The sequence below is a fragment of the Aplysia californica genome, unplaced genomic scaffold (genome assembly GCF_000002075.1).
Source record: "Aplysia californica isolate F4 #8 unplaced genomic scaffold, AplCal3.0 scaffold00134, whole genome shotgun sequence".
NCBI classification, from domain to species: domain Eukaryota; kingdom Metazoa; phylum Mollusca; class Gastropoda; order Aplysiida; family Aplysiidae; genus Aplysia; species Aplysia californica.
In genome coordinates this window covers 74,394-90,465 of record NW_004797404.1, presented here as the reverse complement: position 1 = coordinate 90,465, position 16,072 = coordinate 74,394, and the positions used below count along the sequence as shown (strand labels likewise).

At 38.6% G+C, this 16,072-nt stretch overlaps 1 protein-coding gene across 2 annotated transcripts in view; it reads right to left on the bottom strand.

The window, feature by feature from the left end:
* LOC101858019 (cytosolic non-specific dipeptidase) overlaps positions 1-15,495 on the bottom strand; it is a 22,998-nt gene extending 7,503 nt beyond the window's left edge. The window contains exons 1-11 of one of the 2 annotated variants that reach the window (XM_005096643.3): positions 15,351-15,495; positions 14,413-14,536; positions 13,646-13,816; positions 12,344-12,424; positions 11,758-11,832; positions 7,197-7,277; positions 6,735-6,808; positions 5,268-5,342; positions 4,200-4,344; positions 1,338-1,437; positions 676-847 (exon numbers count right to left, since the gene is read on the bottom strand). In XM_005096643.3, the coding sequence (XP_005096700.1) occupies positions 676-847; positions 1,338-1,437; positions 4,200-4,344; positions 5,268-5,342; positions 6,735-6,808; positions 7,197-7,277; positions 11,758-11,832; positions 12,344-12,424; positions 13,646-13,816; positions 14,413-14,536; positions 15,351-15,367 (1,115 nt within the window). In that variant the 5' untranslated portion in view covers positions 15,368-15,495. Of the gene's footprint in view, positions 1-675; positions 848-1,337; positions 1,438-4,199; positions 4,345-5,267; positions 5,343-6,734; positions 6,809-7,196; positions 7,278-11,757; positions 11,833-12,343; positions 12,425-13,645; positions 13,817-14,412; positions 14,704-15,350 lie in introns of those variants that run through there. The other variant, XM_005096642.3, reaches the window with a different exon arrangement.
* Between the last annotated feature and the right edge of the window lie 577 nt (positions 15,496-16,072).

The following is a 16,072-nucleotide window of genomic DNA, read 5'->3' as shown; positions in this document are numbered from 1 at the left end:
AATCCGGCGGGCTTCAATCACACCTTCGCAGTTCGCCACAATTTCCTCCATGCTGCAGCCCTTTAGTTCATGGCTGCGGACGACGCCCTTCGATCTAAGTTTGATCTAAGTTAGTTTTAGTATGAGTTTTATGGCACTTGCAACACAATTAGGAGTCGAAGATTAGAAGCGTTATTAGAGTAACATACAAAGAAAAGAAGGAGGAAAGATAAGGATGGTAGATGTTTGATAGGAATGAAAGAGCAAACTACACCAGAGCACCCGCCAACCACCCAGGTTCGATCTCAGGATGTAACACTGTGCTTCAGTGAATTGATAAAAAAATGATCCAGCATTCAATGCAAGTCACTGTGTTGACATGGTTCTCGGGCAATGTCATAAATTAAGACAAATTAGACATATTTGAAAGCTTGGCTTTATCGAACAAAAAAGCATCTAATTCAAGCAGTAGACAGTGACTAACAATAATACACAGGTGAACAGATTAAAGATATTACTTGACAGTAACTTACAAATAAAAGAAGGAGGGGAGATAAAAACATATGATATTTGATAGGAAAGAAGGAACAAACCACACCAGAGCACCCGTCAACCACCCACAGAACAGCAAAAATCATTGCACTGCTGGATCAACAAGCCCAGTAAAAAAAAAACCAACTCCTGACATGAACTCACGAGACAGAGTTAGGGCTCCCTGACTTAGCGTGCACCTCGTTGAGGTAGTCCACGACCAGTCTCTTGATGACATCTGGCTCTTGGTGGGGCACCAGGCGCATAGAGAACTTTCCAATGACCTTCCTCGGGATGACTGTCTTGGCCCCTGCACCACTGAAGGCACCCTCAACACCTTGAGTATTAAGTGAAAAAAAAAGCACATCGCTAAAGTAACAGTCTAACAGCCAATTAGAGCAGGAGGAAAAGCATGACATACAGAAAGAAACAACAGAAGGACCACACAGTGGTGCCTTCCACACCTCAGTTTCTAGTAAAAAGAACCATCTTCTAACTACGAGTATCAACACGTCGATGGCCATTAGCACTGAAAGAAAAAGCAAGCCTGACAGGAACAATAGAGGGACAGTTCTTATCAGCTGTATACTTCTCTTTCAAAACATTATTTATTCGTCCTAGTAGCCCTCCAAGCAAGATATAATCATTACTGTTTTGACTCACCAAAAAACGACAAAAGGACCATTAAAAAAAAAAAAGAAATTAAAACTATGAATATAAACTAAAAAAACAGCTCAGAAAAAAAGGAAAAACCTCAGCATACAAAAAAGTAATCTATAATCTTGCAAAGAAAAAATAGCTATGTTAGGGCCACGTTATAAGCCTACCATGAAGGGAGAGGGACGGGTAGCGCCACCTTGCCATAAGAAGCTCTGGCTTGTTTTCCTTGAGCAGTCTCTTGGCAGCAATGTCTTGCTGGTACTCATTCTGACAGGGCAGGCAAGGAAAAGGGTAGGTTAAAGAGTATGTTCAAGCAATATGTGTGGCAACGTAGTAAAATCAGGCACTTGTCCAAAAAATCAAAACAGAGACACAGACATGTTCCTGTCTGCTGGGCAAAATTTTTATCTTTTTTTTTCCACAGTCAGTTACATTTTTTTAATCAACACTTTTAATATCTATCTAAAAACGCATTCCTGTGTTGATTTTACCGAAGAACATAGATCAAAAGCACAAAAAGTATAAATTTGCAGTTTCCAAGGTCTCTGAAGATTTGAAAGTCATCAAACTTTGGCGGCTAGTTTTCCACTAATTTTTCTTCTGACACCAGGAGACTCCCACCTCTTTCAATTGCAAATCTCTGACTTCTATTCAAGATAGGTCTTTTTGTTCATCAAAAGCAAGACAATGAATAAGGATTAACCTCTTCGCAGTTGCGCCCATAGAATTTACGGGCCTGAACTGTGTAGCGCTGTGTCTATGGCCCGTAGAATTTACGGGACTGTGACAGGGGTTGTTTTGATACCAATTGTAAGGGAAGTTACTGCTAAAATCTTGTCATTATTTTTGGGGTACCTTCCCTTTATGTTTACCTCCATTACCTCTCCCCCATTTGAAAGCGTCAGATTCAGATTTTAGCTCGAAGAGAAGATTAGATCTAGATCTGACACATCTACATGAATCTGAATGCTGGAGGAGGACTGATCATGATCGTGCCAAGCTATCTTCTTTTCATACAACCAGCTTATGCCAAATCCTCCTAATCTTTTGACCCGACAAGATTTCCAACGCAGATCTTTTACGGAAATGTAGGCAAGAGGACATGACCACCATAATAACAAGGAGAAGATGGAGACGGATTGGGCATGTTCTGAGAAGAGAACCAGACTCTATTGTAAAGACTGCCCTCCACTGGACACCCGAAGGACATCGCAAGAGGGGCAGACCCAAAATGACCTGGAGACACACAGTAGAGTCTGAAATGAAGTCCTGGAACCATTCATGGAGGACGTTGACCAAGATGGCCCCAAACAGACAGAGCTGGAGATCCTTAGTTGCTGCCCTAAACGCCAGATGGCGTAACGGGTAGTAAGTAAGTAAGTAAGTAACACATCTATCACACAAAAATGATTTACTGGCAGTAAACACAGATGGGCTTGCATGTAGATAGATGGATTATACGAGCGTTGTATAATGGTAGGAAAAGCCTCTTGTCACTTCTTCTTTACTAGCAAACACTCACACATGTATTCCCTTTTTTTTAGTCTAGGTTTGTCATTACTCGAATGTGTGTTGTTTTTGGCATCATGTTACAACTCCAACTCTTCTCCATCTATCTCTCAATGAAATTCCCCCAAAATTATATCAATAGAAATGCGGTTCAATGTAGAATGTACATGATGAAATTCACGAGGAAATATTCATATTCATAAATTTAAAAAATGTGGGATGTAGAGTGGGGTCACCCCTGAGCAGCCTTCGTTCATGGGACTTCCCCCCGGCAGAGAGGCCAATTTACCTGCGGCATTGAAGGGGTTAAGATAATACTATACCAATAACTCCATACAACTCTAAACTGATGAGTACCTGATTCCATCACGTCGTGTCGCATGTAATTTATAGTAATAGTAAAGGTTAAAGAAATATGTTTCATTTAGTAAGTGTTTTACGGCGCTTGCAACTGCATACGGTCATATGTGACCGCACAAAAAAAATTGGTTACATTCGCAAGAGTTCACTACACAGCCTGATTCTGGTCAACACCTCTACAACTGTAAAATGAACCGTTCAGAAAAATCCAACTTGATTCGTGCGCTCATATGACCTTTGGCAGTTGCGAGCGCCATAAAACCCCATACTAAAACTAAAACATCTCTACTAAAATGCTAAAATACTAAAAATTTGATGTAAATAAATTTTTACTTTAAAATAACTTTTCAAATAACATAACAAATTTTAAACAATGTTATTCACAATTTTCCGTAAAGGCCAATGGCCTTATAAAATCAAGGATTCTGTTGGGATCAACGACAGAAAAAAAGTCTTGCAATTTTTTGTATCTAAAATTTTGAATATTTCCTTCGGGTCTCTCCGAAGTCTTGACATTCTGCTAAAATGTGTCTAATGGTAAAATCTGTGTCACATCTGATACTACAAAATGGCTTCTCTTCTCCCTGAAGGAGGTATTTGTGTGTCGGGGACGTGTGTGCGAAGGCTTTTTCTACATTAAAAAAGAAGGTGATCATGTGGCCTCCTTCAGCAAACGTCTCGGGTATAAAGGTCTCCAGGCGGACCAGGTGATCCAGAGTGGATCAAGTTTTCCTGAATCCGCACTGGAGACAGCTCAGCGAGCCCATCATCTCTAGAAACCACATGAGTCGCCTGAGAATCATTTTTTATATAAGTTTGCACAGACAGCTCGTTAGTGCAATTGGTCTGTAATTGGATGAATGTGAGTGGTCTTTGTTAGGTTTGGGTATTGGAATGACAGTGGTGAAACGCCAAGACTCTGGAAAGGAGTGTGAACGCCACATGTCATTGTATATGCCTAGTTGGAGTGTAGTGTAAGTGTTTCTGCGGGTAAAAGTCTAATGATCTGGTAGTGGATGTCATCTGGACCCGGGGCTGTATTGCCCAGGTCCGAGATGCATGATGTTAGTTCGTCTAAAGTAAATAGAAGACTGATAGAATTAAACTTAGTATAAAACAAAAAACAAAGGTATCAGACAAGATATTCTAGCACGACTTACCATGTCAAAGTCAATGGGGTCGTAAGTGGCCTTCTCCTCATCAGTCAGTTCTTGCACAGAGTCGTAGACGCCTGGCACAAGAATGCGGCCGTCTTGACCCACCAGGGAAGACATGAGGCGAATTAGGTCGGTCATCGCTTCGAATCTGGTGCAGAGTTTGTTTTGTTTGTTTGAGAAAAAGGAAAGGACATCCAGACAATGATGGTCATTTGGTGCCAAGAAAAAGAAAGATAGACAGACAGAAACAACAGAGGGTAAAGAAAATAAGTAGGACCTACCAGTGGCGCCTTCTAACCACCAACTCGAGGACAGAGAGATGGTTTGTTGAAAGGAATGATAATAAGATATATATGACCTAGGGATGGTGATTTTGAAGATGGTGGGGGAGGTTGGGTGGGTCAGGGTCTGGAGGATAGCATGGGTTTTAATGAGAAACATATTAATGTGAATAATAGCAACACAGGTGGGAAAAGGTGAGGCTGACAGAAAGTACAGAGTATGACTTATGCGAAGTTCACTCAAACTACAAAAACAGTGAGTGTAGACAAACAAACAAAACTAGCACATACAATTGGAACATATCTCACTGTCTTTGAGCACTTCCAACATTTATCAGGCATGCTGACAAAATGAGTTACTTCTCCTATTTTAGCCCAATGGAAATAGATGCCTCAAATTTATAGTTTGAGTGTTTACAATTCAATAGTATTAAATTATAAAAGACATGTAGACCTTGAAGAGAACGGCTTTGGTTTAGAATCTACGAATACGATCCTTGTTTCAATTTTTGGATGATTTCTCCATTCTTTGATTACGAGAAGTAATTCATTTTGTCAGCATGCTTCACTTTTCATAATGTTGTTTGGGTGGGCCAACATATTGACTCCATAATATGCTATTTTGAAAAGTGAAGTACGATAGAGTCTTACACCGAGCAGTCGATATAAAGACTGCAATGGCAGGTTTCTTAGGCTTAAGTCTGGCCTTGGCCTTTATCCTAGCATGTTGATATACTGTTCAAGAGGCACGCACACCATCCTGTAGAATAATGCCCTCACTTGCACTTACACAGTTCCTCCAAAGATTCCAGAGTGGAGGTCTTTGCTGGCGCATTCCACCTCCATGAAGAAGTAGCAGATTCCTCTGTGGGAAAATGAAAGATGAGAAGAGACTTGTTAAAAATGATTGAGCTGTTATGCCCCTATAGACTCATTTTAGTATGTTTTAACTTAGTTTTAAGGCACTAGAAACACAATAAAGTCACATAAGTGGCCAAGAACTAGAGGGCAACATATGAAATATATGAAGAAAAGAAAGAGGAAAGACTGACAAGGATCATAGATGTTTGATTGGAAAAATTGATTTAAGATTTAGGAACATTAATTTCATATCATTTTCCCAGGATTGTCTTAGTGCATTAGTATTAGCACACTGGTTCGTTGCCCTGAGACCCCATGCTAGTCTGTTTATTTCATGGGTCATATTCTAATCAGTATAAACTGCATATTAATTTTAATAAATAAATAATATAGAGATACATTTTAAGATAAGATAGAGAAGATATAATACTTTATTGATCCTAAACTGTTTTCACCAGCTTCTGTAACACATATGATATCAACAAATCATAATAATCCCACATTCCCCCTACCCCCCTCTCTTAGTACCGCTATTTTTCCCTTTTTCACTTACGTATTCATTCACTCCTTGCTAACATATATCATAGTAACAGTCAGAACAAACACAGTGAATATAAACATGAAATTTAAAAAACAAGAGTGAAAAAAGGGCCGCAGAGCGCTTCTTTGCCTTGCAGCTTATTATAAAGTTAATAGATCAGATGGCCCTGATTCCAAACAAGACAACTTTCACAACATTTTAAAATGCTCTAGGAAAAAAGTTAAAAAAACTGTTGGTACATATGCATTATGTTTCTTTGTTTTAGTAAGAGTTTAACGGCGCTTGCAACTGCATAAGGTCAAATGAGCGCGCCAAAAAAGTTGGTTCTGTTCGCAACAGCACATTTCACACTCCAGTTTGGGTCAACACGTTCACTAAAATGCTAAAATATTAAAATGTGTAAATACATTTTTCATTTAAAATAACTTTTAAAAATAACATACAATTTTTTAACAATTTTATTTCATTTACTACTTCCCATAAAGGCCAATGGCCTTAAAAAAATATAGAATTCTGTTGGGAGCAACGACAGAAAATGGATTTTGCTATTTTTTGCATCTAAAATATTTCCTTCGGGTCTCTCCGAAGTCTAGACATTCAGTTAAAATGTATGGTAAAATCTGTGTCGCATCCGACACAAAACGGCTTCTCATCTCCCTGAAGGAGGTATTTATGTGTTAGGGCCGTGTGTCCGATGCTTAATCGAGTAAAAATGACTTTGTCTCTTCTGGAGAGATTGTTTGTCCCATGTAGGGAGAAGGTACCACTTTTTAAATAACCACAAAGCATCTTAGATTCCCACAAGCCAACAACAGCAGAACATCATCAAGCTGTTTCCACTCACAAGTGACTCACCGTAATCCGTATGTAATGCACGGCTTGTTCGTCCCGAGCCAGTAGTTGTCTGAGATGCACACAAAGTCCACACCCTAACCATCAAGTCGGGGTAGAGTGGGGAGGGGAAGGGGGCACAAGAGAGGTCAAACCAAGCACAATGATATTCTGTCTGTCAGCATAGTTTTATCTTTTTCTGAACGTTTATTTGTCACTATCTATCTCTGTCTCTTTTCCTTTCACTGTCCTCCTCCCTTCTCTCTTTCTTTCTCCGTCTCTTTCTCAATGTCTCTCTTTCTATGACAGATCAAAATAAATAAAATCCTGAGTTGTGATGATGAGCAATTACTTGAGTATAATATATCTAAATTATTTATAATGACTCTTGAAATTATTCTATGCCCTTGCAGAACAAATATAATGTGGAGGCCTACAAACAACTCCACCCCCCCCCCCCCTCCCATTAATCAATCAAATACATACCTGTAAGAAGTCTGTCTTTCGCTGCTCAATGAGCTCGTCTAAACCCTCAGAGCCTGACTCCTCCATACCTTCAAAGACAAACTGAAACCGACAACAAGTTATACATTATGAAGGGGGGAAAAAGCAGACAAAATGTCTTCTTTTAAATGTAGGCCTCCAGTGCACATCAAAAGCTTTATGTGTAAAGAAAACTCCAGGTGCTGCAAATATGGCTTAAGATTCATACACTGAAAAAAAAAAAATTCAAACTGCACACGACTATCAAAGTTTAGGGGTTCGGGTACTTTGATTATAAATTACTTGTTGGCATAAAAACAACTAAATCAAGTATGCGAAATTAGATAAAAATCAAGCCATTTTCCTATGTGTTCACATTATTAAGATGCAGTCAAAACTGTCCAAGAACGCCACCCATTGTCGAGGTGAAAAGTAGATGTCTCAGACAGATGGATGTCTTGGACAGTGTCATTATATTTTTAAAAAGCAAGGGCGGGATATGGGAACAGGTTGTTTGTACAGGTGATTTTCTTGTTCAAGCAGCTGTTAGAATAGGTTCTACTGTATTTAGAAAGAATCTACCAAGTAGTCCCTTGCAAGATTTTAAATTAGTTTTTTAGAAATTTAGATACCCCCCCGAAGTTATCAGTAAGGAAGACCTTCATTAACTTGACCTTCCTGAAGATAAAGAGATAGAGATGGAGGTGACATAATTTCTATTTACTGTCATGCCACTGTTGTCCACTGCTACATTTAATATAAGTGTAATTTTATTTTTCACTCCTGTTTGCTAAGAGTTTTTTTTGTTTTTTCATAGTAGACGGTTTTACGGCGCTCGCAACAGCATGCTAGGAGTTGCTCTCTGTTTCACTCCATATGACAAAAAAGCAGAAAAAGACCCAAGGATATCCTGGAGACTGATATTTTAAAAATGAGCTTAGTTTTTGTTTCAGATAGAGTTTTACAGCACTTGCAACGCAATTGTGCCGAAGATTAGGGCCGATTCTTGGAATAATATACAAAGAGAAGGAGGAGGAAAGATTAAAGGCGGAAAGTGTTGGAAAAGAAATAAGGAGCAACCCATCCCAGAGCACCCATCAACCACTCAGAGAAGAAAAAAGGACAGACCATGGGTCTGTGCATTGATGATGTCAAGAATTTGATTATTGATGCCATTGTATAAGATGTCAGCAGAAATGGTGACAACCAACTTTTTTCTCCTCTTTCTTCTCCTCCTTCTCCTGCTCCTCCTCCTTTTTCAGTCTATTCTTCTCTCTGGTCCTCCTCCTCTTTTTTCATTTCTTCTCAGTGTGTTGTCCTCCTGGTATCAAAACCATAAAACAAGACATTGAAAAATCCAGAGGTCTAACTGAAATCAAAGTGAAATCAGTGAGTGCTTAACTCATAAAAAAGATTATTAGTTGACACGTTCAAATTCACGTTCCAAGGTAACAGATAAGAAATGATGTGGCAATATTGCTTAACCATGTGTCATATTTCATATTATTTTAGATATCAGGTGATAAGTGGCCCTAAGATCACTGAGCACAAAAACCAGAGATAGGTGACTATCTCAGTATTATCATCCACATGATAGACAATCTCAATTGTATCATGGAGTTAACGTTAAAGAGAAGCACACTGACATAATAATGACTGTACAGTACTGTCCTGTATAGTACCTATTTTAACAGCCAACTATGTGTAAGTGTAAGACAATCACCTATACAAATGGCCAACTCTCAATAACTAACACTGTGTAAGACATCCACCTGTCTAAGGCAACAATGTTTCTCCTCAACAATGAATAGCCATCTCAGACAAATTCAGCTGTACTGGGAAATGGTAAAACAGCGACAACAGAAGGATAGCAAAGATGTAGAACTACCAGTAGCACTCTCCAACCTCCCATTGCGAGAGAAAGTGAGAGAGAGAGAGACAAAGAGAGACAGAGAGAGAGACAGACAGAGAGAGAGAGAAAGAGAGAGAGAGAGAGCAAAAGAGTGATAGTAAAGACTAAGAGGCAGAATCTACCTTAAAAAATAATAAATAGCATTTGTATACCGCATCCCTCTGCCCACAGCAAGCTCTATGTATGTGGTTTACAATCTAAAAAGTGACATCCTTAAAACGCTAATGGTCATTAATAAAAGAGGGAACGTTTTAAAAAACTACGACTTGTTAATCACGGCACCCCCAACTTCTCACATATTCTGTCAAATATTTTTCACCACAATTAAATTTATTATGTAATAAGTGTGTTTTGTAAATATTTTACAACAAAATTGACAATGTAAAAAACGTCATTTAAGAGACGACTTCTTCAACTCTGCCTATCTGGAAAATCTTTATTGTCTTGAAAACTTGGATATACCCCACCAGAAACATGCAGAAATTCAGTAAAATATATCTTTTCCCTGCTGGGAGCTGAACACATATCTTTCGCATGCTAGCCTATGAGTGTATGCCCTCCACCACAGATGCCTGTCTATCACAAGAGAAATCACTTCATTATCAAATTTTACACTGGAGAGAAGGTCATTTATAGATATATTATCAGTGTCACATCTGTGTACGTGTGTGAGTGAGAGAGTGCGAGAGAGTGTGAGAGAGAGAGAGAAAGAAAGAAAGAAAGAAAGAGAGGGGGGGAGAGAGAGAGAGAGTGTGAGTGTGTGTGAGAGAGTGTGGGTGTGCACCTGTGTGTTTGTGTGTTCATGTGTGTGTGTATGTGTGTGTGAGCTTAGCCTACTATCAGCAGCTATGTAGATAACAGTGAACGACAAGGCAAAAGTCTCTGTCAAGGGAGTTGGGGGGGGGGGGGGGGGGGGGGGGGTTAGTGTTATATGTGTGTGTATGTGTGAGTGTGTAGGTGTGTGTGTGAGTGGGTGTGAATGTGACTGTATGTACTGTGTGTGGATTTTTATGATTTTGAGCATAAGAATTTATAAGCGTGTAGGGTTCAATTGCTTTGTATCTTAATAAAATACTCCAGACCTGAGCAATTGCTTTTTAATTCCACTTTATAAAAATGTGAGCATTTACTCTTTAGTTTGGTTCACAGCAGTGCTAACTAAAAGCAAGTCAGGCATGTGTCGGTGACACAGCGTACAATGGGGTGGTCACTGAGATTTGTCCTTGAGCAACATATGTATGATAGCCTAGTTCAAAAATGGGCACTGCACAGTGGCGACCAGCAATGAAGTGTGGATTCTCTATGTTTGTTTTAGTATGTGTTTTACGGTACTTGCAACACAATAAGGTCACATAAGTGCCGAAGACTAGAGGTGTTACATGAGAGTAACAAACACAAAAAAGAAAGAGGGGAGATAAAGACAATAGATGTTTGATAGGAAAGAAGAAGTAAAACACACCAGAGCACCCACCAAATACTCACTATCTATGTTTGTGCAGTTGTATGTGCGCTATTTATGTATTAATGTATTTGTGTATTTATGTACACATTTTAAAAAGAAATTTTTCAAGGGGATCAATTAAGTGGAATTTATTTTTTTTGCGATTTATACTTTTCATTTAGTTGATGCATTCCAAAGAAGTGACAGCAAAACAGTTGTCAATTAGTAATGACTGTAGAAGTGGTTGAAAGAAATTCATTACATGATGGTCTAAGTCTTAAGCTCTAGGTGGTCCTGCTAAAGGCACGCGGGCAAGTGTTTGCATCTCAATGGAAAACAAGAAAAGGAGAAGCAGAAAAGGGAAAGAAAGATCAGAAGCCTAGGTGGTGGAGGGTATAATACAGAATGCTTGACATGCCAGCATACAGTTGTTTCAGTAAGCTTGACGATTGTGCAAAAAAAAACCCCAACAACCCCAAAAACATATACACGCTTCTTTATCTGATAAAACTGGGAAATTGGGAGGTCATATCAAGTCAGCTTGGCCCAGTTTTTGCCCATTAGATAGTTCTACCTAAAGTTCTGCATTCATTTTCATCAATGGCATATTCTTGAATAAAACTTCAACAGGCAATAGCATGTTTCTAGTGCATTTAAAGATGGAAAGTTACATTGCTCCAACAAAAATTTCAAGAGTCAGACCAAAAAAAGACATAGACCTTAAATAACAAAGTTCTAAATGAAAAGGGGCCAAATTCAATAGAGATCTATCTACCCAAAGTAAAGAGAAAGTTTCTCCTTTTATATTGACACAGTTACAGTTGGAGACAGAAAAATGTCTATAACAAGTTTGCCAAATAAGAATCAACGATAGCACAAGGTGCAGTCTTAGTAAATCTGAACAGAGCAAAAAACCTTAAGCAATGACTAATTATAGAATTCAAAAGTATGGCAGGCTAGACAAGAAATTTTTTTAAAAACATTCTAAAAAATCTATGAAATCATGAAAGTACAGCCTAAATAAGAAAAGAAAGAGTCATTCCATCCTTCATTTTCCTTCAAAATAAGCAGTCTTTACAGCCCCTTCCCAATTGACATCACTGTGACATAAACAAAAGCACAAGATATGCGGGGGGGGGGGGGGGGGGGGGGGGGCGCATCTATCTATTATTCTCATTAGCTGACATTGAGTGCTAAGTTATTTCCTTTACCTTCAGATTGACAGGAATGTCCATGTCAAGTTCTTGCATGGCTTCGATACAGTTCAGCCAGCCCAGGACTGGACCCTGAGGAAGATTCCAGACTTCTTAACAAAGAACTTGGTTTTGTAAAATAGGTTATATGTCATCACGTTTTCAACCATTTTATAGTCAGACACAGACAGATAAGTCAAATATATCAGGGATTCATAAATGTGTCCAACACATCCATAATTCAGGTAGAATAATACTGAAAAATTAAAGAGATATCAGTAGGGGAATGGCAAATCGTATGAGCTATCAGTGATTGTGATTTTGAAGTTTCCATGTTCTGGTCGTCTGTACCAAACTGTATAAATTTTTGAGTTTTGATTCCAATGTGCCACTGTCTTTATAAGGGAGAGTAAATAGAGCAAAAGAGAGAAAGATATTGTACAAGATGGACTAAGAGACAGACAGACAGACAGACAGACAGACAGACAGACAGACAGACAGACAGACAGAAACAACAGAGGGAAAGTTACGAACCACCCGGCCAAACATTTGACACCAAGCTCATAACAACAAACATGTTAGACAACACAGCAGCTCTGCTCACCTTATCATCTGTTGAGCCCCGTCCATACAGCTTGCCATCAACGTCAACAAGCTCAAACGGTTCTGTGTCCCAGCCATCAGACTACAACAAAAAACCAAGCAAACAAAAAAGTAAGACTTTAAAAATGAAAAAAAAGAAAACATATTATTTGACCTGCACAGATCTCACAGCCTTTTCTTCCTGAAAAGTATGGGTGAAAAAGACTTTAGAAAGGCAGCTAAAAAAATCTTCCACAAATGAAAGTCAATATAACAAAGAAGAAAAAAGGGTAGGGGGGGGGGAGGTGTTAGTAAGTGTTTTACGGCACTTGCAACACACTAAGATCATATAAGTGCCGAAGATTAGAGGTGTTAAAAGAGAGTGACAAACACAAAAAAGAAGGAGGGGATACAAAAACGATAGACGTTTGATAGGAAAGAAGAAGCAAACCACACCAGAGCACCTGCCAACCACCCATGTGGGGGTGAGGGGGCAAAACATTTAAGCATGCCAATAAATTGACACGTAGAAAAGAATTATTATTATGAATATTCTCGTTCTACATTTGAAATAAGAATAGATATCTAAACAACTGGCTAAAATTCTCAATTCTTCAAAGAGGCTCTTGACAAATACAGTCCTTTCACAACAGATATCGACTTTACCTCATTATTTCACTCACAACGCAAACTTTAAAGTATCCAAATTCAAGGCTTTCTCTTTTCTAAAGGAGTGCCTCGTAGAGTGCCTGAAGGTCATCTTGACATCAGACTGATAAAATTAAAACCAGGGTTCAACTCCCAGATAAGCCTATATAGAGAGTGTGTTCTGCTTTAGGAAAAGTATTGTTGTTTTTAAGAAACTTACTACAAAGTTTCAAGAGCCTGAGAACACAAGGTTAAAATGACCACCTTAATTGGGAAAGAAGCTGAAGCCTCTAACTCAAACATTAACACATTTTTTTAAAAGTCAGAAAAATAATAGTTCTTTCCTCTCTCCATTTAACCATAACAAAATTTGCTTTTTATGCTTTCTCTTCCAAAATCCAGATCTTCTTTCTACAAGGTTTGAACAGACCAGCTGAAAAATGTCTTTCAACTCAAAAGATACTGTTGGTAAACAAATTGGATGAAAATGATAAACTATCTAATTTTGCCAAAACAGAGTGTGTACAATTTTCGGAGAAACTAAATTAATTTTGACTGAATAAATTATCTGTTGAATTTTACACAGAACATAATACAGTTAATAGAGAAATTCATTGTTCTAAGAACTCAGAGATGTAAACCAAAGCAGAAATTGTCACAGCAAAACACAGCTCACCTTCTCTGCAGGCTGGACATCCAGATGGCCATACACCAGCAGGGTCTTCTTTTTAGGATCCGAACCCAGCATTCCCAGCAGAACGGGAGGCAAAGGGATCTTGCTCCCATCAGCCAAAGTCTGCTCACCAATGTCGGCGTACTCCACCGAGCCCCCCAGTTTCTCGACCATCTAGACATCATGCAGAAACAGAGACACAATGTTGAATGTATTTTGTTTTTAGCGGTCGCAGACAAATGTCACCTGCATCAATTTTTTTTCTTTTTTAATCAAAAACTGTTAAATCAATGTTTTACACTTTTAAGACACCATTTAAGTCATCTAAGAGGCAAGCTGTTTCAAACCTGTCTCTCCGAGATACCCTTAGCCGAGTGGGATGTATGGCATCAAATCAGAAAAACAGTGAGAAAGACTCAATAAAATACGGCTTCCTCCCTCAGGAAGCTTAACTCATGTTTTCAGCACCAATAGCAAAGACCCCAATCATTACATCACAGACTCTGGCCATATTTCACAAAGATATAAGTCTAGTTAATAACCAGGCTGGTATTTTTTCAGACTTTTACATGGCATATATATTCCACATGTGGATCCATTTGGACTGAATGCCGGCACAATATCTTTCAAACATAATTGAGTAACTGAGACATTCAAAGAGATGTTTTTCTATTCAGAGATCATATTATATCCTTACATCTGTAGACAGAAATCTAGTGTTATTATAATTCAAATTTATAAAGGCAAAATTTAATCATGTTTCTACATACCTTCCCCGCCCACTCTATCATGCGCTTAATCTCTGGCCGCTTTTCTGGCCATGCTGACACACTCTGGATTGCGACAGCCTCCCGGAGTCGCTCCACAAACAGACCTTGTTTCTCATCAATGCGTCTGGTTAAAGGCATCAAAAACATTCATTGCTCAAAGTCAAAGTCATTGCATCGACAATCTTTCTTAAGGTAACACTGTTCCTAAACAGAAGTCACATACACACATATGTCAAACACATACTCATGTCATAGACTGCCAGTCTAGCCGTACTTATTCTTAATATGATGGCTAGACTAACCATAAAAAGAAAATAGGCCTACTGAATTGTAAATATAAATTTTTAGTTTGCAGTATCTAAAGTATTTGTATTTGAGACAAAACCAGGTGCCTTAATGACAGTGCATGTATTTTAAACCTCCTGTTTTCTAATGTTAATAGGGCCTTCTAAGATAAGACGGCTAGACTTCTTGGCTAGCCGTACTTAAGTACGGGTAGACAGCCAGGCTAGCCGTACTTATGGACGACTAAACTGTCAGGCTAGCCGTACTTAATATATTTGATGGCTGAATTGTAAATGAACTTTTTAGTTTGCAATGCCTAAAGTATTTGTATTTCAGACAAAACCAAAAGGTGCATTACTGACTTGCTTGTATTTGAACCTGAATAATTACTAGAGCTAGATCTAATGAGACCTGTGTATTTAACTGGTTTGAGTCGATAGGGCCAAACCTAGATCTAAGTACGGCTAGACTGGCAGTCTATACGCTAGACTATCCGGCTAACCGTACTTAAGTACGGCTAGCCACTTCGAAATGAAAAACAAACTTCACCAATCTTTCGATTGAAACCAATAAAAAAAAAAGATCTAGATCTATAACCACCTAAGCAAAACCAAAAATACACAAAAAAGAAAGTAAAATAAGTTAATTCTTACGCAAACAACTGCTCCATGGTGAGTGTACTTAGTATGAAGTAGGCGGAGACCTTCGTCCAGCGTCGACGCTGCTCTTAAAGTGAAAGTACACCAGACAGCCTAGAATCTCGCGACTGAAGTGTACGGATGTTCATGTGACAACCATGTGACTTTCCGGGTCAGAACAATTGACCTAGAAAAAGTGTAGAATTCTGTGGAGCGGACGGATATAGCTATGAGTTGTCAGTTACAAATCGACCCTCGGGTCAACTTTTAAAAAAAGGTTATTGTTGCTTAGGTAGGCCTAATTATTTTATTAGTCGTGTAAAACTAAATAAAACTAGGCCAGCTTGTACTCTTTTTTTAATGGGTGCGAGGTAGTGAGTGTATTATTTCAAAGCGAGACACCTTGGCTGCTGACTCGAATAACTTCTTTTAATTTAGGCCCTGCATATGGTTCCCTGGAAATTCTTTTACATGTACATGTATCCTAGCTGTGGGCTAATAATACCGTATGCACCAAAATCAATTAAACCATGTATATATTATATAGATCTACATGTATTACTTTCGTGGTGACGTGAGTTTAAATAAACTACGCAAGCGTGCATAATTACAACTTGTTTGTTCTCGGTTCGTTTTATTACATTTTTTTAATTTTTTTGGGAAGTGTTTTACGGCGCTCGCGACTGCATAATATTATAGTACATGTATGTCTTAATATAATATGAGTATGAGCGCGC